The sequence below is a fragment of the Oryctolagus cuniculus genome, chromosome 3 (genome assembly GCF_964237555.1).
Source record: "Oryctolagus cuniculus chromosome 3, mOryCun1.1, whole genome shotgun sequence".
Classification (NCBI taxonomy): domain Eukaryota; kingdom Metazoa; phylum Chordata; class Mammalia; order Lagomorpha; family Leporidae; genus Oryctolagus; species Oryctolagus cuniculus.
The window spans coordinates 159,248,000-159,271,575 of record NC_091434.1 but is presented as its reverse complement, the minus strand read 5'-3'; the positions used below and the strand labels follow the sequence as shown (position 1 = coordinate 159,271,575).

Here is a 23,576-nt window from a genome sequence, read left to right as displayed (position 1 = left end):
GATAAGTCACCTAGCTCTCTGTTTCTTAACCTGTAAAATGAAGACAACAGCAGTATTTAGAACAGTGCGGTGCTTCCCCTACAGGAAGTGCTACTAAATGTTTATCATGTGAAATAGAAGAAGCTATTCATTGCCTCCTAATAATCTGATTTGAATTCATTTTCTATCTTTTTACCATCATATTTTACCTCTATGGAGAACTATTTATTTGATTCAATATTATGAATTTTTCTACATTTATGTGCATTTTTACACCAGTTCCCTACAAATGCAGGTCAGCCTCGATTTTGTAGATAAAGAATTCCTGGATAAGTAACAAGATGGATTTTAAGAGCTAATGCTGGGCTGGTGCTGTGGCACAGCAGGTTGAAACTCTGGCCTGCAGTGTCTGCATCCCATATGGGCACAGGTTTGAGACCCGGCTGCTCCACTTCCAATCTAGCTCTCTGCTATGGCCCGAGAAAGCAGTAGAAGATGGCCCAAGTCCTTGGACTCCTGCGCCCACATGGGAGACCTAGAGGAAGCTCCTGGCTCCTGGCACAGCTCTGGCTGCTATGGTCATTTGGGGAGTGATCCAGCAGATGGAAGATCTCTCTCTCTCTCTCTGACTCTACCTCTTTCTGTAACTGTCCTTCAAATAAATAAAATAAATCTTTAAAAAAAAAAGAAGAGCTAATGCTAGAAGCCAAGTCAGAGTTTAATTCTCTCTCTCTTGTCATACATGCAAGTAGGTTGTTGCTGAGTCATCTGAAGAAAGAGGGAAGATTACAGCATCCATTTCCAAATAAAGACCATCCTATGTGTCCATAGAAATAATCTGGTATTGAGATATGTGTTCCCAATCTATCTTTCACTGTAATTCTTAAATTCATTAGGTATCTGATTGGGCTTCCTGTCACATAATATTCAGCAAGAATCCATGTATTTTGGGATCATAAAACAAAATTTTGGGATTAAATGCTTTCTGCCCAAGGCTGGCTTTGTGGAACAGTGGGTTAAGCCACTGCCTGCAATGCTGACAACCCATATGAGCACTGATTCAAGTCCCAACTGCCCCAGGTTTTTTTTTTTATATTTTTTTATTTATTTGAAAGTCAGAGTTATAGAGAGGCAGAAGCAGAGAAGAGAGAGGTCTTCCATCCACTAGTTCACTTTACAGATGACCGCATCGGCCGGAGCTACACTAATCTGAAGCCAGGAGTCAGGATCCTCCTCTGGGTCTCCCACGTGAGTGCAGGGGCCCAAGGACTTGGGCCGTCTTCCACTGCCTTCCCTGGCCACAGCAGGGATCCAGATTAGAAGTGGAGTAGCTAGGACTCGAATCAGTACCCATATGGAATGCTGGCATCACAGGTGTCAGCTTAACCCTCTAAGCCACAACGCCGGCCCCTGCTCCAGTTTTGATGCAGCTCCCTTCTGATATGCTTGGGAAAGCAATACGAGATGGTAGAAGTGCTTGGGCTCATGTCACCTAAGTGGGAGATTCAAATGGAGTTCCAGGCTCCTGGTTTCAGCCTGGCACAGACCTGGCCATTTTAAAGTTGATCAGCAGATGGAAGATATCTCCCACTCACCCTGTCTCTCCCCTTCTCTATGCCAGTTTGCCTTTCAAGAAATAAATAAATAAATAGTTTTTAAAATGTATTCTTCCCGGCCGGCGCCGTGGCTCAATAGGCTAATCCTCCACCCTGTGGCGCCGGCACACCGGGTTCTAGTCCCGGTCGGGGTGCCGGATTCTGTCCCGGTTGCCCCTCTTCTAGGCCAGCTCTCTGCTGTGGCCCGGGAATGCAGTGGAGGATGGCCCAAGTGCTTGGGCCCTGCACCCCATGGGAGACCAGGGTAAGTATCTGGCTCCTGCCATCGGATCAGCGTGCGCCAGCCGCGGCGGCCATTGGAGGGTGAACCAACGGCAAAAGGAAGACCTTTCTCTCTGTCTCTCTCTCTCACTGTCCACTCTACCTTTCAAAAAAAAAAATGTATTCTTCCCACATAGAAGTAAAGAAATTTCTTCCTCCCTTTGATGGAAACTTCACTTGTTGTAGATATTGCCAACATGCATTATAAGCAGGTGCAAAATATGAATCTAAATTTTTAGTGACCACACAAGTTAAGTAATGCCATGTGGCAGCATGTTTTAAAAGATCAGCTTTTTCAAAATGCATATTTATTTATTTGAAAGGCACAATGAGAGAGAGAGAGAGAGAGAGAGATCTCTGTCTGCTGGCTCACTTCCCAAATTCTCACAATAATCAGGTTGGGTCAGACTGAAGCCAGGAAACAAGAACTCCATTTTGATCTTTCATGTGCATGGCACATACTTAATAATTCAGCCATCATTTGCTTGAACACATTAACAGGAAGCTGGGTTGGAAGCAGAGGTGGGGCTCCATCCCATGCACTACAGTGTGAGATGCAGGGCAGAAACTTAACCTGATGCAGCACAATACCCACCTCAAAAGATCAGCTTGGTCTCCTGGCTTAGATACCATGTGGGACATGCGCATCCCATGTAAGAATGCCTGAGTTCAAGACTTTGTTCTGGCTCCTGATTCCAGCTTCTTTCTGTGCACTCTAGGAGGCAGGCAGTGATGGCTCAACTGTTTGGGTCCCTGCCATCCACATAGGAGACCCAGAATAACTTCCGGCTCCCAGCTTTGTCCTGGCCATTGCAGGCATTTGGGGACTGAGCCAGTGGATAGGAGATACCTTTTTGTTGTCTCTCAAATGAAATAAATGGATAAACAAAGAAACAGTCTGCTTTAGCATTATAAACTTTTTGTTTCCCTTAGAAGTATAAGTTTTCATTTTGAGAGGTCTAATCAAAAGGCATCACCCAATTAGTCAAAGTAAGTTACAGTTTAATAGTTGATTAGTGTTCTGTGGTTTTGAAATAGAATCCAAACCAACATAAAATAATTATACTCCATTTTCAAAATCCATCTCCTATCATCCTAAGTAGGGAAAATCTTTATCTAAACACCAGTATGTAAGAATTAAATGAAATCAGACAATAGCTAATAAAAACCAGGCAGAAATCCCAATAGAAAATTCAATTTAATCAGCTTCTAATTTCTGTTCCTTATTGGAGGAAAATGTAATTCAGAACATGTTTTGTTTGTAGCAGGAAAACAGTGTATTTGCTTTGGGCAGGCGTTCATGTTACCTAGAATTCTAAGAAAGAGCAACAGTAAAAGAAACAAAGACTTGAGAAAAGATAGATTATGGAAATAAAATTTAATCAGCAAACCCAAAGCAAATAAAAATTGCATAACTATTATTTTGTAATCCTGATACAACTTAGCAATTCATAATACACTAAAATAAAAGTCATAAAATAAAAATTTAAAAGTATTTTGAAAGCTAAATTATTTTAGTATTTATGCCTTTCTTGATATATAGATGTTTTAGACATCAAAAATTTCTGAAGTTAGCATGATATATCAAGATTTGTAGCTGCCACCTAATGTTTTCATTCCATCTGTTTGAAATTGGAATGAATTCAATGTGTCTTTTCACATAAAACAAAGTCCAGTTACATGGTGCCCAAATTGGCAAAAATTCAACCAAGAATTACAACTGAAATAAATAAAAGAAATAACAATAAAATTATAAACATTGGACAAGTTTATTTAATAAATTATGCTGAGGTAGATTTTTAATCAAAAATAAAAAACCATTTGAGAAAAGCAGTCTGCTTTAAACATGTTCAACAGAGAAAGATAATGTATTTACTTGATTATTTAATTTTTATGTAAAATACAGGAATATAGAATCTTCTATAGTACTTATTCATTACTGAGTTATGAAATAGCCAAATAATCTTAGAGAGTATAGTTTTTCTTTTCAGGCTACACTAATATCCTCATTAATATTGCTCACTTTAAAGCAGGATCCTGATTATTGATGCCTGCTTCATTGGTGTCTGGTCTCCAGGTGCTTCTTAACTGTTTGGGCTTCTGGGAATCTGTCTCATTTGCTTGAATGGCCTAGTGATTCTAAGACCCCATCTGTTCCTGAATCACTCTCAATTTGTACAGTTATCATTTATGAGAATCACATAGACCATCCCAATCATTAATATTCTTGATTGAGTTTCATAAGGGGCAAAGTATTAAATGGGTTGATTTCATTTGTATGACATGGCTAGGGTCTACAACTGCAGAAGCAGGTGTTGCATCTTAGGAAACAGATCAATTCCTTTTCACAATTTACAGGAGGGTTTTAGGGGACTCTGGAAACATCATGCCTTGCCTCAATTCAATAGATGTTACAAATCAATTGTATAGGGTTTTGCTTAGTCTAATAATTGTTATAACCTCGATTTTCTAAGAATAATATTAAAAGGAATAATTAAAAGAAAAAATTGTTTAGCAATTCTGTAAGTTTACCTAAGAGGGAGATTTGCCACAGTGGTCCAATAGGTTGGCATGTGTATATGTTCTAATTAAAATAAGCAGAAATATATAGAAACAATGGGCATGTGATCTGAGATTATTAGTTATAAGGAGTTATGTCATTTAGTTAGAAATCTATAGGTTTTAGAGTAGATTATACAGAATCTATAACCTATACCACCACTACTATTTATGTGCTATAGCATAGTCAAAAGATGTTCTTCTTGTAAGTTCTTAATGAAATTTTCCTAATATACACGTTTGTCCTTTTTCAGGTACCCTGGTTATGCTACAGATTCAACTGTTGCCTTACTTGTAGGACTCCTATTCTTTCTTATCCCAGCTAAGATATTGACTAAAACTACACCTACAGGAAAAATTGGTTAAGTATCATTTATATTTCTGAATAAATCTGAAAAAAAAAACAGGAAACAAAAAGAAACACCCATATATAAATTCTCATTAGTTTCAGTTTGCATTTAGAACAGAACAAAGGTCATGCCAACATAATCCATGACTTAGCAAGTCCTATTTTCACAATACAGTGGCCTATTCAGCTAGCACATGTCTCCACCCACAGGAAAGATCATCCTACTTTGCAGAACTCAGTGGATTTTCTTATGCACCATAGTCAGGGCACCCCTGAGTGTTATTATATGATCTATGGAAACACTTCTCCTGCCATAAGCAGAATTAATTTTACCATTGGCAAACATAGAAACAAGAACTTGGAGGGCAATGCTTTAAGATGAGCCCTTGGTAATAAATCCTGAGGATCTAAAAAGGCGAAGAATTTCAAGACAAAAAAGGATTTACAGCCTGATGGTGTTCCAAGCAAACGTAAATCAACCCCGTATCGTAATGTAGAGTCACTATTTAAAAAAGTACTCAGTGGGAGCATTCGCTTCACTTACAAGATATGAGGAAGGAAGCATGCATTTGTGCTTGAGGAAATCCAGCCTCCCCCCACCCATACAGAATCCTTTCCATGCAGCATGTTTTGAGTGGTCACATGTCTCTGTTGTCAATATGGGGCAAATGGTTTATAATTGTTGGGAAGTGGACTAATAGAGTTGTGTGTGTGTGTGTGTGTGTGTGTATTTCTGTTTACTGGGGTAAAACTTGCATTCATGCATTCATCTCGGCCCCTCTGACTTCTTGAGTCAAATTCATGAATGAGCAGTGTATCATAAAATGATTTCTGATCCTCGTGTGAAATAAGAGCTCGCAGTGTGTGTTAAGAAGATGTTGCATCTAGGAAGCATTGATTTTTTTTTTTAATTTTTTTATTTTTTGACAGGCAGAGTGAACAGTGAGAGAAAGAGAGAGAGAAAGGTCTTCCTTTTGCTGTTGGTTCACCCTCCAATGGCTGCCATGGCTGGCGCACTGCTGCCGGCGCACCATGCTGATCTGAAGCCAGGAGCCAGGTGCTTCTGGTCTCCCATGTGGGTTCAGGGCCCAAGCACTTGGGTCATCCTCCACTGCACTCCCGGGCCAGAGCAGAGGGCTGGCCTGGAAGAGGGGCAACCGGGACAGAGTCCGGCACCCTGACCGGGACTAGAACCCGGTGTGCCGGCGCTGCAGGCAGAGGATTAGCCTATTGAGCCGAGGCGCGGGCCGGAAGCATTGATTTCTATTAGACTGAAGGCTCTGACCATTGCAATCAAAGCCCTCAGGCCTGGCGGTAGGAAGAATTGGGGGAAACAATGCTTAGCTAAACGTCCCTGATTCCCATGTGATTCCCTCAGAAAGAGCTTGAGTCTCTTTATGTTTCTCTTTCATCATTTTTTTTAAAGATCTATTTATATACTTGAAAGTCAGAGTTACACAAAGAGAGAAAGAGAGGCAGAGAGAGAAAGAGAGAGAGGTCTTCATCCACTGGTTCGCTCCCCAGTTGGCCACAACGGCTGGAGCTGAGCCAATCCAAAGCCAGGAGCCAGGAGCCTCTTCCAGGTCTCCCACGTGGGTGCAGGGGCCCAAGGACTTGGGCCATCTTCTACTGATTTCCCAGGCCACAGCAGAGAGCTAGATCAGAAGTAGAGCAGCCAGGACTCAAACTGGCGCACATAAGGGATGCTGGCACTGCAGGGGGCAGCTTTACCCGCTATGCCACAGCACCGGCCTCTCATCAGTTTTCGACACATGTTCTCTCTGATAACCTCAGTCATATTACATTAAAAATCAGATAAAACATGCTTAAGAGTGGTAATAGAAGAGGGAGGAGGAAGAAGGGTTGGAGCACAGGTTGGGGGTAGGGTGAGAAGTAGCACTGTGTTCCTAAAACTGTGTACATGAAACACATGAAACTTGTATAACCTAAATAAAATTCAAGAATAAAAAACATAATATGCTAAATTTTATATGAGAGGTGCTTTACAGAGATGTTTTAACAAGATATATAGCCTTCACGCAAGGAAGGAAACTGGTATCAAAATTTCAGTAATCAGAGAAAAAGTAGGTTTGGTTTGGGTTTAGGTGTTGGAAATAGGAAGCAGGATTATTAGGAATCCTAAAATCTCACCATATAGAAGTTTGTCTATTACATACAAGTGCTAAGTAGACATAATGTGATTTTTTTTTTTTTTTGACAGGCAGAGTGGACAGTGAGAGAGACAGAGAGAAAGGTCTTCCTTTGCCGTTGGTTCACCCTCCAATGGCCGCCGCGGCCAGCGCACTGTGGCCGGCGCACCGCGCTGATCCGATGGCAGGAGCCAGATACTTACCCTGGTCTCCCATGGGGTGCAGGGCCCAAGCACTTGGGCCATCCTCCACTGCACTCCCGGGCCACAGCAGAGAGCTGGCCTGGCAGAGGGGCAACTGGGACAGAATCCGGCGCCCTGACCGGGACTAGAACCCGGTGTGCCAGCGCCGCAAGGCGGAGGATTAGCCTAGTGAGCTGCGGAGCTGGCCATAATGTGATCTTAAATGAACTTATTTATCAACAAATCAATGGAGAGCTCAGCACTCAAATATCGAGAAAACTAGTTACAAAAATTATTTTATGAGCATTTCAAGAGTCTCACAAATGATACTTGTTATTTACTCTGATTTACATTTAAACTGGAATCTTGATGAATCTGTTATGACCCTCTTTATTATTTAAAAATGATATAAAACATGAAAAATATTAGTGAATAATAATGAAAATGTTACATCAATACTGTTGGAAACAATGAAATATTACAGACATTGTACATACCAAAAAAATAGCATGGTCCAATGCACTATTATTCATATTAAGCAATGATGTTGGTGGAATTAATGAAAGAATGAATTGATTAATGGCATTGCAAGTGACAGTGTTATACCTTGTATAAATGTGTTTTTTAATATTAACTAAAGGATTTCCCCTAAAATATAAGTTTTTTTTCTTTTCTTTAATACAATTGGCCTTCTGTATCCATGGGTTCTGCATACCTAGATTTGATCAACCATGTATAGAAAACACTTGGAAAAGAAAAAAACAAAAACCATGTCTGTACTGAATATGTACAGACATTTTGAGTTGTCATTACTTCCTAAACAATGGGATACAACAACTATTTTTATACTTTTGGTTTAAAATATACTTTAGTGGCAGGCTTTGTGGTACAATAGATTAAGCAGCTACATGGGATGCCCTTTAGAATGTCTGGGATCAAGTGCCACCTCCAGTTCCTTCCTGCTTCTTAATAATGCACAACCTGAGAGACAGCAGATGATGGCTCAAGTACTTCAGTACCTTCCATCCACATGGAAGACATTAATGAACTTTCTGGCTCATGGTTTTGGCATGGCTCAGGCCTGGATATTAGACACATTAAAGGAGTGAACCTGTGGGCGGAAGATCTCCATTTCATCTGTATCTCATTCTGCCTTTCAAACAAATGAATAATATGTAGAAGACATTTGTTAAAAATACAATTAAAAGCATACTTTGGATAAAAAAAAAAGGGTTATTTATTTATTTGAAAGTCAGAGTTACACAGAGAGAGAAGGAGAGGCAGAGGCAGAGGCAGAGAGAGAGAAGTCTTCCATCCGCTGGCTCACTCCCCAATTAGCACGACGGCCAGAGCTGCACCAGTCCGAAGCCAGAAACCAGGAGCTTCTTCCGGGTCTCCCACATGAGTGCACAGGAGTTCAGGGGCCCAAGGACTTGGGCCATCTGCTGCTTTCCCTGGCCATAACAGAGGGCTGATCAGAAGTGGAGCAGCTAGGACTCAAACCAGCACCCATATGGGATGCCGGCACTGTAGACAGCGGCTTTACCTGCTACACCACAGCGCTGGCCCTGAATACAACTATTAACAAGCATATACATGGTATTGTCCTATAAGTGAAACAGAGATTCTTTATAGTATAGAGAGGTATGTTGAAAGGTTTTTGAAAATTCCTTTTTTATTTTTCTCCAAATATTATTTTATTTATCTGAGAGGCAGAATTACAGAGAGAGAGAATGAGAGAGAGAGAGACAGAGACAGGGAGACCTTCCATCTGCTGCTTCACTCCCAGTGGACACAAGGGCTGGAGCTGGGCTGAAACCAAAGCCAAGAGCCAGGATCTTCTTTTCCCACACAGGTGCATGGGTCCAAGCACTTTGGCCATCCTCCACTGTTTTCCCAAGCCATCAGCAGGGAGTATGATCAGAAATGGAGCAGCCTGGATTTGAATCTGAACCCATATGGGATGCTGGCACCATAGGTGGAAACTTAACCTTTTACACCACAGCACCTGCCCCAGAAAATTCCTTTTTGTATAAAGTACTGGAGATTTGTCTATCTGCAGGGAGATGCAGAACTCCTGGAACTGATCCCTCAAAGATACTGAGGGACTGCTGTGTAATGTTCCGTCTGGTTCAGGTGGATATCACTCAAAGTCTTGGAGAATGTCCTCTTTAAAAATAATACAGGCATATTACAAATTTTCTGTGAGATGGTTATATAGGATGGTGAAATAAAGTCACATTGTGATATGTTAAGCAACATTTAACCATAGAATTTTGTTTTACAGTTGCTTTTGATTACTCTCCATTGATTACTTGGAAAGAATTCCAGACTTTCATGCCCTGGGATATAGCCATTCTTGTTGGTGGAGGGTTTGCCCTGGCAGATGGCTGTGAGGTAATACTCTATGTATACGACATCTAACAATTAACTAGACCATTTAAAGAACACAAGGATATTTCAAGCTTTTGGCATGTTCACCTTTATCCTGTCATTTCAATGATGCAGATTTTAGCAGTTGTGCTGTGAACATACCACACAGATGAGGCAAGTTCAGAGTTCAAGAATTTTTACAGGCTGTAAGCATACAATATAATAGTTAAGGTATACTGACATAAGAAAAGAATGAATGCAAAGACTAACCATTTTAATCCATGAAATAGTATTAGAAGTGCAGCTCAGTAAGAAAAATCTTACATAAAAATCTTAAGCAAAGTGGCTCCATGGAATTTTTTTATTTGTTTATACCTTTATTTTATTTCCTGATGAATATAAGTAACTCTAATATTCTAAAATTTCTTGTTCTATTATCAAAGGAAAATGAGAAATAATACTAGCATTTAATAAATATTTATTGAATGAAGAATAGAGAAAATTTTACATAACTGTGTCAATAAATTAAATTGTGTTTTATATTAGGAAGACATGAAACACTATGAGGAATACAGCTAGCTATTTCTTTGACCTCCCTATCTAACTAATACAACACAGCAGCCTGGGGAGGTCCTTCTCCTTTGTCATTGCACTGGCCATTGTAGGACTGCTAGAAGAAAAGCATCTTCAAAAGCCCCATAAAAATCCTTTATTCTTAAACTAATTAAAAGCATCTCATTTCTGGATTTTGCAGCCTTTTGCAAACTGCTCAAATCTTTTGGCTGTTTCATTTCCTTAACCATCAAATGCAAAAGAACCACAAAAAAGGTGTTGTGCCCAGCTCTTGAAGGAAGAAGTTAAATTATTATGCTTCAAGATAAATAGCTATTTCTTCTCTCCTCTTCTTCATAACCTATCAGGAAACTATTATTTGCTTTCAACTTTATTGTGTTGTTCGACATAATATTTAGATACTGGGCTTTCAGCACAAGTCTGTAATAATAGCTAAAAAATCTTGGAAATTGTCTCAGTTCCCAGTGTCCCATTGTTTTAGGTCTTCATTTGACTGTCCAAATAAGAGTGGTAGAAATATAAGACAAATATACTTTTCTACCTTTTCATGAGAAATGACATGGATTTTCAGAATAGATGATTTCCAATCTTATTTGCTAATATGTATTGCAAGGAACTCAGAATCAGCAAGTCTGCCATTGTTATGAATTTGGCTCTTCTCTGTTCCCCAGAATATCTGTCTAGACTGGACCACAGACTTGTGGACTTGGCCAGACTTTAGAGTAGCAAAATCTAAGGCAATAAAAAGATGTGGACACAGTCTGATGCACCAGGTTCTCTCAGTGGGAAAATTAGGTAAACCAGGAGACAGGCCTATCTTGCTCCAAAATCCTTGCACACAACACCAGATCTCCACAGGACACATAAAATTACCGTATCCCTAAGTGACCAGATTGACGCCATAGGGCTGAACCAATATACCCCCGCAACCTGGTTTTACAACGATTTGTAAAAAAAATTAAATCATAAACATTTTGTTCAAAACTTCTGGCAGTTATCCATAAGCAGATAACCCTTCTGAGAATAGAGGTGGTAGTTATCATGCCGTTCACCTCATGGCAATTACCTCTATTTCAAACCCTCTCCATTTTAGTTTAATGTGGTTGATCTCATAGGAGCCAGTAGTCACTCTAAAAATTCTAACAGTGAATAACTCCTACATTTCTCCATTCACACATTCCTCAAAAATTGTCTTCTTGGAAGGGTTAGCACTATATTTTTTGATATATCCACTAAAATGGCAAGAACTGAACAGAAATGTCAATCCATAAAGGCAAGGTTTATATGACAAAGTCAATAAAATCAGGAGATACTGATAACACTTACAAGATAGAAGATATTTAAGGGATAACTGGCTTTGAACAAGTATAGAAAGTAATGAACGGTGAAATCTGTATGCGGGCAAGAGGAAGAGCCAATAAGATGTATTCATAAGTCCGTGGAGAAATTTGGAAACTGGAGCAGCAGATTAACTCTACAAGCTGGAATAAACGCAGACCTGAGTTTCGAGGAAGGTTTACGAAGTGTACAATGAACTGTGAGCCTCCCAGATACTTGCCCCAGTAACAGTCAAGCAGCTGCTCGCTCTCTCTCCTCCCTTATAAAAAATTAAGATTTACTCTGCAGCAAAATTGAACCAATGAAACAATGGCTCATGGCTCAGTCTTTCAATAATCCTTACCCAGACATAAAAAGCTTTAAATCATCATTTCACTGTTTCCCTCTTAAAATGAGTAGGGAGTGCAAGCTTGCCAGACAGCTGAGAAAACCTTAGATACAACAGCTAGTTAGAAAAATAAACAGAAAAACAAATAGAAAAGCAACACAGATAAAGCAAAGAAAATAAATGAAGCAAAAGAAAGTTTTGTTTTACCATTGAAATCTCTAAAAGATATTAGAAATCTTGGGCATGAAGCTAAAATAGAATGTTGCTTTTAAAAAACAAATATGAAGAGAATATGAAAAAAGTCCCTGAAGATTAGAAATATGATAATTGAAATTTTTAAAACTCAGTAGTAGTGTTAGAAGATGAAGCTTGAAATATTCCAGAAATAGAACAAAAAGATAAAAGAAGGTAAATATTTAAAAGAGATAAGAAAATTAGGACATCAATCCAAAATATCCAATACTCAACTAAATGGAATTTCAGAAACAGAGGAAAAAGAATGGACAGACATTTAAAAAAAATACAAAATCATTCCCATAACTGAATACTTAGAGATTCTAAACTAAGGTAGGTACTGAGCGCCCATTATCAAAGTACTTCATGTAGAATTTGGAACCCTGGGGATGAAGAAATGCTTCCAATGACCTTCTGAGAGGGAAAGTAATGTATGATATAATCTTTCCGACATCTGATCTGACAGATAAAACCCACTCCTAAAGTATATGTATTCTAGAATGAGTTTGTCTTCAATGTGGCTTAAAAGGTAGACAGTATTTTTTCACCCAAGGTCATATCCAAAAAAAATGACTAAATGTATATAAATTTATGCAAAATCTCTATATATAAACACAAATCAACATATATAATATTATATATAATAATATATATTATAATTATAGATAATATACAATATATGTATTATATATTATAATACATAATATATAATATAGTTATATTATATAATATATAGTATATATTAATTAATGTAACATAATATATAATATATAAGCACAACCTGAAATATTGCTTATAATTAGAGCTTTGTTGATGCCAATCCTAGCTTTTCATGAGCATGAAGTAGCAGCTCATTTATATCTCACCAAAAGAGAATGTTTCCCATCCATTCGGTGCAAAAAACAGAACAACTTAACTTCTAATCTGACTGCAGCCAATTTTTCTACTCTGTGTACAATGAATTAGGTTTCTAAAGAACTGAATTAAACTTAAGCCCCTAGAAAAGGAACAATGACTTAAAACTGCTGAGTGGAAATTATTTCAGTTCTAGAGTTCTGCGAATGTTGAACTATCATGTCAGTGTGGAAAGAAAATAAAAAAGGGGCAGACATTTGCACAGTGATTAAGACCGCTCTTTAGAAGTCTACATCCCTTGTCAGAGTGCCTGGATTTGAGTCCCAGATCTAATTCTAATTCCAGCTGCCTGCTAATCTGTACCCTGTGAGGCAGCAGGTGATGTCACAAGTACCCAAAAACATCAAGTACATCTTGTCACCCACGTGGGAAACCCAGGTTGAATTCCCAGCTCCTGGCTTAGGCCTGCCCCGGTTGCAGCTGTTGCTGACATTTGGGGAGTAAACCAACAGAGTGTTCACTCAGGGTCTGTTGCCGCCTGGGATGCCAGCATCCCACCCATATGGTGCTGATTAGAGTCTTGGCGGCCCCACTTCCAATCCAGCCCCCTGGTGGTTGCCTGGGAAAGCAGCAGAAGAGGGCCCAATTGTTTGGGCTCCCCAACCTCATGGGAGACTTGGAGGAAACTCATGGCTCCTGGCTTTGGCTTGGCTCTGCCCTGACTGTTGCGGCCATCTGGGGAGTGAACCAGTGGACAGAGGACATTTCTCTCTCTCTCTCTCTCTGAAATAAATAAATGAATCTTAAAAAATGAAGACTGCTGCCCTCTCTCACTCTCGCCCTCTCGTCTCTCTCTCCTCTCCTTTCCGCCCTTCTTCTCTTCTTTCTTCTATTTCTGCTTGCAAAAAACAAACAAACAAAAAAAACAAATATTTTTAAAAGAAACAAGATTTTCAAAAATGAAGAGATTTAAACAATTTACTTTTTATGCATCAGTCCTCAAAAGGCTGTGGATGGATGTACTCTCCCAACAAAAAGAGTAAATGAAGAATTCTTGTCAAGGAAGGTGACAGCAAAAAGAGGTCTCAACTGAGTAGACATAAAGAGCAGCCAGTCTGGATGGAGGAGAAGGGACTATTTCAGAATAGACATCATTGAGAGGGAACCTAGAAACAAATTACCTGATACATTTGCCTGTTCGTGGGGGCGTTTTCCACTTTTACTGGCGAATGTGATTAATTAGTAATAGATGCTTAGAAAACTAAGCAAACAAAAGAATGAGGCAAATATTTCATGCAAAAGCATACAAATAAAAAACAAACAAGCTAAACATGATAATAGTATGCTAAGTGACTCAATGATGAACAACATTCAGATAATCATAGTGATAAACATTAAATATTGTTTTTTAAAGACATTTATTTATTTATTTGAAAGGCAGAGATACAGAGACAAGCAGAGAGTGAGACAGACAGACAGAGATCTTCCAACTGCTGGTTCACTCCCCAAATGGCTGCAACAGCTAGAGCCAGATCAGGCCAAAGCCAGGAGCCAGGAGCCAGGAGCTTCTTTTGGGTCTCCCACGAGGATACAGAGACCAAAGTTCTTGAGCCATCTTTTGCTGCTTTCCCAGGAGCATCAGCAGGGAGCTAGAATGGAAGTGGAGCAGCTGGGACTTGAACTGGCACCAATGTGGGATGCTGACACTGCAGGAGGAGGTTTAACTTTCTATGCCACAGTGCTGGACCCTTAAATATTGTTTTAATCTGAAATGTTGGTATGTGAGTGTCAGGGAATGAAGAGACAGAAAACATAATGGTCATCAAAACATTTGCTGAAAATGTATATTATGTAAAATTATGCATGGATGTCAACCTTTTTTTCATCAAAGTAAATTTATAATCGTGTTTCTACTAACTTTTAAAATTATGGTGGGTATTGAAAAAAACCCGAATCCTTATGTAACATGTTAGGAAGTCAGTGAACTGAATAATGTCTGAATTTGAAAATTAGGGGAAAATGTATGATTAGAATATTATTTTAAAGATAACTATACAATTACCTAATTTTATACTTAGATTTATTCATAACTAGTAAGAGTTAAAGTTTTTGTCTGAAGAACATAACTTAGAGGTTGGGAAAGGTGAACCAGATTGGCTGCTGTTTCTTAAAGCTTCATATATTCTCTATTTAGATAAAATTAAAATTTCATTGAAAAGAAATATGGGAAGACAATTTGAATTTCCTAATTCATGTTGAAAATGCCAAAACAAGACTAAGCAGTGGCACTTCCACATCAAACTGACTGGATCTATAAAACCACAGAAAAATGAGAGATTAAAGTTATAGTTTAGAAACAGTTCTAAGAGCAAATAATGTTGTCTATGTATTAAAGTTATATCTGATTAAAATAAAATATTAATGAATACCAAGATTCTCAAATTTGCTTTTTTTTAGGCCTCTGGACTATCTAAGTGGATAGGAGATAAGTTATCTCCCCTAGGTTCATTACCAGTGTGGCTGATAATTTTGATATCCTCTCTGATCGTCACATCTTTGACAGAGGTAGCTAGCAATCCAGCGACCATTACCATCCTCTTCCCAATATTAGCTCCACTGGTGAGTACTCATTTAATCGATTTTTACGTTCTTTCTATCTTTTATATTCTCTTCATCGGAAGAGTAGATTTTGACTTAGGAATTCTGATTCTCTCTTTTTTTTTTTTTTATTTTTGCCTGAGTGGACTTCCTATTAGAAACTTGCAGAATGGTTTTTTATTTGCATTAATATCTGTTTAGGAAATCTTGACTTGAGAACTGTTTTCTACCATGTTCAAGAGGCAGACTCTTAAGTGAACAATTTGTCTAATCCCCATTCAATTTTTTCACTTGCAAATAAATCAAAGAGTCACAATTCCAACAGTAAGAATTGGGGTTCCATATTTCCTGGTAACTTTAATATTTAAATCTCTAACATGTTTCCCTCAGTAAGATTGTTATCAAATTTCTGAGTTGTGCTTTATAGAAGTGATTTGCAAATGAAGGGAAAGCTAAACGTGCACTTCTGCCTTAAATAGCTTATTCAGAGTTCTCTACTGCCAGGGACAAATAAAAAAAGTCAGAAGTGTGTTTCCTAGAAGAAACAGGGAAAGGCTGTCTTCTTTCCTCCCCACCTCAACAGCAATTACAAGAAACAGTTAGTTTTAGCTTAAATGTTTTTCTTGTTGGGATGGATGAGCTTGGTGAATGGAAAACACTTTAAATTAAGAAGGATCGTCTTCCAGGAATTGTTCTGCCATCAGCTCAAGGGTCTGCTTGAGCTGCTGCTTCAATTTAGAAAAATAAATGTAGGCTGTTTACATTGGTAAAATATCATTTGGGGTCTTTCTACTTTTTCCCTCAAGATGAAACAGTTAGAAAATTGTGTGAAGGATAGTGGTAACACTTCTGTGATGCTCCTTAAAGAAATGTTAAAGTAAACATCTCAGAGGCAAGAAAGTTAATGCCAGAGTGAGAAAGGCAGTGAGACCCCTTCTAAGCTCCTCTGCAGCTCATCAGCTGTGTGCCTAGATCAGTTCTATTAGCTTCTCTGAGCTTCAGTTCTCTCATCTGTTATTTGGAGCTATAGTAGTCATCTCCTAAGATTATTGTGAAAATTTAAATATTTATATAACATGTATTTGAGTTATTTATAATTTATAACAATGTATTATGTATAAATATATGAACAGGCACCACAGCACCTAGCATTGTTTCTGAAACATTGTTCCTGAAACAAATAATTCCTTAAATAAATCGGACTCCATTGTTTAAATAGGGAACAATGGCCATATTAAGAAAAACAAGAAGACACTCTCTGAAAACTGTTCTTCAAATTAAAACTGCATCTACTGAATAATTTTATGTTTCTTTGGAGTGTTTATGATATAAATTTGTTCACTTTGATGGTTGACGCCCACCCTCAACCACTTACTTTTCTTCCTTTTACTTTTTTATGACAGTCTGAAGCCATTCACGTGAACCCTCTTTACATTCTGCTGCCGGCTACTCTTTGCACTTCATTTGCTTTTCTCCTACCAGTAGCAAACCCACCCAATGCCATTGTGTTTTCATATGGCCATCTCACAGTCGTTGACATGGTGAGTTGCTGAAAGAATACTGTCACATACGTTGCACAATTTTTGTGATGTCTTCAATTGTATCCCTTTGACTTCTGTTTCTAAAGTTGCGCGTGGATAGCCACAGAATTGTTTTTCAGAGTAATAGGCAGAAGTGAACGAGCCATTAGAATATATAGTCACAAATATAGAGCTTTCAAATGTATCAGTAATTCTCCAGAAGAAGGAGAGGAGCAAAACAGCTAAAACTTAGCATGTCAGGATCAGGATCCAGCCTGTCTAGGCAAAAGGGTGAAATGTGTCCATCAAAACAACACTACGCTTTACTAGCACAAATATTTATGCAGCCAACATTCCTCGAATAGGACATTGGGCTCCATGCTTGCCCACTGAAAAAGCTTTATTTTTCATATGATTCAAATATTGATACCTGATGAGAAATAAGCAATGATGCAAATTTGAGAGATGAAGTGTGCATATTTTGGCCAACTACAGAAGTAGTGATATTAAAAACTGGCTTCAGAATATTCTAGTCTTCCCTCCCAATATTCATTACCAACATCTAAATGAAGCGAAGTAAGAATATAACCAAGGTAAATTCAATGACCTTGATGTACAAATGCACTTATAAGGTAAGTATTGGCGTTCTCCCTTCCACAGAGATTGCTGTTCCCTACAAAATGAAAAACTTGTAGGTAAAATAAGCCAGACACAGCAAGACAAATACATATTCTTTCTCATATGTAGAGGCTAAATAAAGTGCCTGAACATCAAAAAGTGATTACTAGAGGCTGGGAAGGGTTTAGGGGAGGAAGAATAACAGGTACCAAAGCACAGTTCACTAGAAGGAATGATTTCTAGTGTTGTATAGCACAGCCAGGTGACCACACTTCAGAGTAACACATTTCCTATTTTCTGAAGAACTAGAAGAGAGGAGCTAAAAGCCTCCAAACATAAAGTAACAATAAGTAAATGAAAATGTGAATCATCTCAGCGTTATCAGTACATGCTGTACACATATGCTGAAATATCACACTACACCCTTATAAATATGTGCGATTATTGCATGTTTACCAAAACAAAGAAAAATTGTGGCATTTCCTCTCTGTAGAAGTCATACAATGCCTTTTTGGTGAACAAAATGTAGTTAGTACAATGAATGCAAAGCCCTATGTAGATGTGTAAAGAGGCTTGAGAAAGTTCATGGAAATGGAGTTTAGAAATAATACATATTTTCCATGAAATTTTTTGAAAGTCCCTCATGTTGAAAAGAATAGAAAGAGGATTCTGGAATAAATGAGCGGACAGAGAAGAGCTGCTATATTCATCATGGCCAGGTAGCCTCCATTTGCTTTGGGACTCTCTCTTTTAATACAGACAATGAGGGAGTAAGCAAACTTGCTCTATAAAGAGCCAGATAATTCATATTTGAGGCTCTGTGGACCATACAGTCTCTGTCACAATTACTCAACTCTGCCATTCTACCATGAAGGAAGTCAAAAGTAAACAAATATGTGTGCTTTTGGGCCCACAAAACTTTGCTTACAAGAACAGATCATGGGCCATAACTTGGCAATCTCTATTTTAATGGGTAGAAAGCAGTCTGGAACGTGTTTAATGAATATTTGATTAATGCAAGAGCTATAAAAATGACAACCCCCCAAAAAATAAGAGAAATAGAAATGACATTATGAAGTTTCAATAACAGTACTGGGGGGATAAACCAATAATATCATTGAGATTATGAAGAATACAGTTATTATATGGAATCTTAAAATGTGTAAAACCACAAAACTCAAATTCTGAATTTTTAAAATTTTATTTAAGTTATACAAATTTCATGTATTTCATATATACAGATTTACCCTCCCTCCCACCAACCCTCCAAACCTTCTTCTTCCTTCCTCTCCCATTCCCAATCTTCATTCTGATTTAACATGAAATGACTGATTTTTAAGGAGAATTTTCCATAATCAGAATGATCTAGGAATATTCTTAAGGGGAATCTCCCTGAGGTTGTCCTCCCAAATGATGTGTACTTGGAGACAGATTTTCATTTGACATGAATGAAGGAAGAACCCCTGATTTTATGAAATGAAAATACTTCCTGCTAATCATTTAGAATGCTTGTCAAATCGGCATGTGCTTTCTACAACAGCATTTGAAATCCTCTTTAGGTTTGTCTTTGGGAGACTGACATTTATGTTCTTTCTGTTCTAGGTTAAAGCTGGACTTGGTGTTAATATTGTGGGTGTTGCAGTGGTAATGCTTGGCATATCCACCTGGATGGTACCCATGTTTGACCTCTACACTTACCCTTCTTGGGCTCCTATAATTGGTAATCAGACGATACCATGATAAGCAAAAGTTCTGTTTCATGGTGACTTTTGGGAACCATTAGGCATTCATTGTAAAATGTGGTTCTGCAAAACTGGTGATACCTTCAAATCAGATCTGGTGTACCAACTGTGATGCCAGAAACGTCCAAAACCTACCGTCTAGACTTGGAGCCCATTTTTCTTATGAAATGCATCCACAGAACATCCACCGGCCTTCAGTGAGCAGCAGATGGTTGAATTTTGATTAGGGACTATCTGCATCTTGCTTCCTCTGAAGTAGGTATAATTTATTACTTGATCTTCACTGAGATTTGGCCATAAACTTTGCCTTACAATTGGTGTCCAGTGAAACATTTCAAGTATCAATATATTATTTCAGAAACTTACCATAAAGAAAAAACTAGAAAATAAAATATCTCTGTTAATTAGGTACTTGGATAAATCATTTCTGTAGAGTTATTCAAGTGAGTTTGCTAAACCACAAAAGTCATGGTTTAATCCAAATGAAATGTACATTTCTATTTGGATTATTAATTGGAGTACTTTCATAAATATGTATACATATATATAAAATCTATGTATATTTTTATTATGATAGGCATTTTCCATGAACTTTTGGAAGACCCCACTCAATTGCATGGATGTCAAATATTTTTGTACCAAAATAAACTTATATTTTAATTTCATTTCCACAAATTTTTGAAGTATCTTCCTAGTACAAGTATGAAAATTTAAAGTAGTATGTAATTTAAAAATTTTATGTGAATCCACTAGAAAACAGAAAACCGATTGATAAGTATTAATTTCTACTTGATTCTATGGGTAAATTAATATAATTAATTCTTTTATGACTTCAGGGCACTGAGTAACATGTTTGTTAGCGATGCTGATAAAGTTTGCCGTGATTTGCACTATTTGCACAGTATATTTAGAAAGGAAAACCAAACACTACAAAACTGTTAGCACATTTTTATGTATGTGCAAACAACTTGTGTTTATTTTGTTTTAGAAATGTGTAACATCCTATTTATAAAAAGAAAATGTACAAAATTAAACGAATTAACACTACATTCAGAAATAGAAAAAGTCATATAATTCCATTTTATCAACATTGAATAAAACATCAGAAGGAAATAAAGAATAATAGTTAAAATGTAACATATTTACAAAAGATAAAATTCACTAATAAGCAAACAAAAACCAAAACAACAACAACAGCAACAGAAAACATCCCAAATATTCAAATAAAAGGAGAGTGAGAACAACCTTATAGCACTCAGGATGTGAAAAAGAGTAAGGTCTACAGGCGTTCCAAAATTATGTGAAACGAAAAGATATAGACTGCAAATAAAATACAGCTAATAGTGAAAGACAGAGAAGTTAGATCACAGCAATTCTCATAATAAAAATAAAATGGAAGATAAGGTCAAAAAATTTTGATATTTTTCATCTTCATAAATATCTTCCTATACATTGCAGAACTACTTCCTTTGTTTTTTGCAGATAAGATTATTTATGCAATTATTCTTCAAAAGTTAGCAGTAAGTTATTGTTTATTTAAAAGCAAGTAGAAGAAGGGATTTTGAATGTTCTCACCACAAAGAAATGGTAAATGTCTGAGGTGCTGATTATTCCAGTTATCCTGATCTGATCATTACTCGTTGTAAGCAGATGTCAAAAGATCACACTGTTCCTAATAAATGTGTGTAACTATGGTGTGCCAATTAAATATTTTAAAAGCAAAATATAAAGAGGTTTTTAAAATTATATTTCTTTCAAAATTATGTATTCTGAATAATTATTCACGTTCATTATTTGTTGATTAATTAGTTAATACAATATTATTTTTCAAAGAAAAATGTGTCCACTTAAACCTAAACTATCATATTTCTGCTTCATGTAAATCTTCTGTGTTTATGATATTCACTTATTCTTTTCCCTATCATAGGTTACACGCTTATTATGATCCATAATATTGATTACATTTCTGCTTTCTTCTCATCATTCAGTTTATCACCGCTGAATTATATGATGGATACATTTTAATTATGAAAAATAAAATGACTTTACAAATTATAGCGAGTAAGTTTTGGTTTCAGGAAAATAATATGAGTAATTCACCTTGAATAATTTTGATGAGTTTTCTAACAGCTGCCAGCTGAGTACAAGAAAAATATTAGTCAAAATTTGTGTAATTGAGCCGTCGAGATTTCTTGCTACATCTTTCTGTTTGGCTGACTTATAGAAAATGACAACACCCATTTCATATTTGCTCCATTTGCATCAAAGTCCTCAGGTTCCTTTGGTGTGAAGGTTGTATACTGTCTTGGAAAGTTTCTAAAAGGCAACCCTAAATAGAAAGACAGATCTTTGTCCTCCCACTCCTGTGGTAGATAGTGTTTTTGTTATTATCTTGATCATTACTTAAAGGTTAACTAGAAATCTTTGTCACTTTAAATTCTAGTATCTTACTTAGAATTGGATCTGTCTAGATAATAGTAGCAATTTCACTAAGTGCCTATTTACTGTCTGCTCATGTAAGCACTTGGCAGGCCCCGCAGGCATAGGTGAATCCTTCACTCAACCCGGCTGCTAATGCTCTCGTAGGCATCTCCAGAATTCAGACCTGCTGTCTGTCAGATGTGTGCAGCTTTCATCTGACTTGGTGTCCAACGCTTTATCCTCGCCTTTTTCCCCTGGAAGTCAAGGAAGCACAGTAATACTAATTAACATTATTGGCACTCTGGTTGTATATTGTAACACATATTATTACACATTAAAGATTATTCTGCCTCTGCTGTAGCTAAACAGATGAGTAGCTTTATGAGTATACTTTTGTTCCAAAATTTTATTGGTTTAGTTCATTAATATTATCTTTTCATGAATGTTTAGATTTTACCAGGGTAAATGTTTCCTTTTTAAGACTTATTTTTACTTTTATTGTTTTGCTTGAGTATTGTGAAGAATTATTTCTTTTTGTTTTTTTTTTTTTTTATTTTTTATTTTATTTTCCCCCAAAGAGATATTTTATTTAAGGAATACAAACTTCAAGCATTTCATAAGTACAAATTTAGGAATACAATGATTCTTCCCACCATACCTGCCCTCCCACCCACTCTCCCACCAACCTCCTCCTCTCTCTCCCATTCCCAGTCCCATTCTCCACTAAGATTCTTTTTTTTTTTTTTTTTTTTTTGACAGGCAGAGTGGACAGTGAGAGAGAGAGACAGAGAGAAAGGTCTTCCTTTGCCGTTGGTTCACCCTCCAATGGTCGCCGCGGCCATCGCGCTGCGGCCGGCGCACCGCGCTGATCCAATGGCAGGAGCCAGGTACTTATCCTGGTCTCTCATGCGGATGCAGGGCCCAAGCACCTGGGCCATCCTCCACTGCACTCCCTGGCCACAGCAGAGAGCTGGCCTGGAAGAGGGGCAACCGGGACAGAATCTGGCACCCCGACCGGGACTAGAACCTGGTGTGCTGGCGCTGCAAGGCGGAGGATTAGCCTAGTGAGCCGCGGCGCCGGCCTAAGATCCATTTTCAATTAACTTTATACACAGAAGACCAACTCTATACTAAGTAAAAAATTTCAACAATTTGCACACACACACACACACACACAAAACTGTTCCTCAACACTCAAGAGTTGTTCAAAGTCACTGCATCTTGAAGTTAATTTCACTTTTTTTTAAGAAATTTGAGTAACTTTAAAGAAGCACCCAAGAATGATACATCTTTCGCAAGCACTTATACATAGTATACATAATTATAATATAACTCTCTGAGGACAGAGGTCCTGCATGGGAAGTTTGTACACAGTGACTCCTGTTAATATGACAACTAACACTCTTACATATGACGTCAGTGATCACCCAAGGCCCTTGACATGAGCTGCCTGGGCTATGGAAGCCTTTTGAATCCACAAACTCCATCAGTATTTAGACAGGGCCATAAGCAAAGTGAACTTCTCTCCTCCCTTCAGGGAAAAGTACCTCCTTCTTTGATGACCAGCTATTTCCAATAGGGTCTCACCCACGGAAGTCCTTCATGCAGGACATTTTTTGCCACATTTTTCCATGCCTGAAATGCTCTCATGGGCTTTTCAGCCAAACCAGAAAGCCTTAAGGGCTTATTCTGAAGTCAGAGTGCTACTAAAAGCTAAAGGCAGAGTGAGAGAAAGAGAGAGGAGAGAGACAGAGATCCTCCATCTGCTGGTTCATTCCCCAAATGCCTGCAAGAGCCATGGCTGAACTAGAATGAAGCCAGGAGCCTAGAACCCCATCTGGTTCTCCAAAATTGGTGGCAAGTGCCCAAGTACTTGGGCC

General features: G+C 37.9%; 1 protein-coding gene across 1 annotated transcript in view; it reads left to right on the top strand.

Moving 5' to 3' along the window:
• Positions 1 to 20,026, top strand: part of SLC13A1 (solute carrier family 13 member 1) — a 90,669-nt gene extending 70,643 nt beyond the window's left edge. The window contains exons 11-15 of the mRNA XM_008258262.4: positions 4,670 to 4,776; positions 9,384 to 9,493; positions 15,255 to 15,416; positions 16,799 to 16,936; positions 19,136 to 20,026. Coding sequence (XP_008256484.1) covers positions 4,670 to 4,776; positions 9,384 to 9,493; positions 15,255 to 15,416; positions 16,799 to 16,936; positions 19,136 to 19,273 — 655 coding nt within the window. The 3' untranslated portion in view covers positions 19,274 to 20,026. The remainder of the gene's footprint in view (positions 1 to 4,669; positions 4,777 to 9,383; positions 9,494 to 15,254; positions 15,417 to 16,798; positions 16,937 to 19,135) is intronic.
• Positions 20,027 to 23,576: the final 3,550 nt, after the last annotated feature.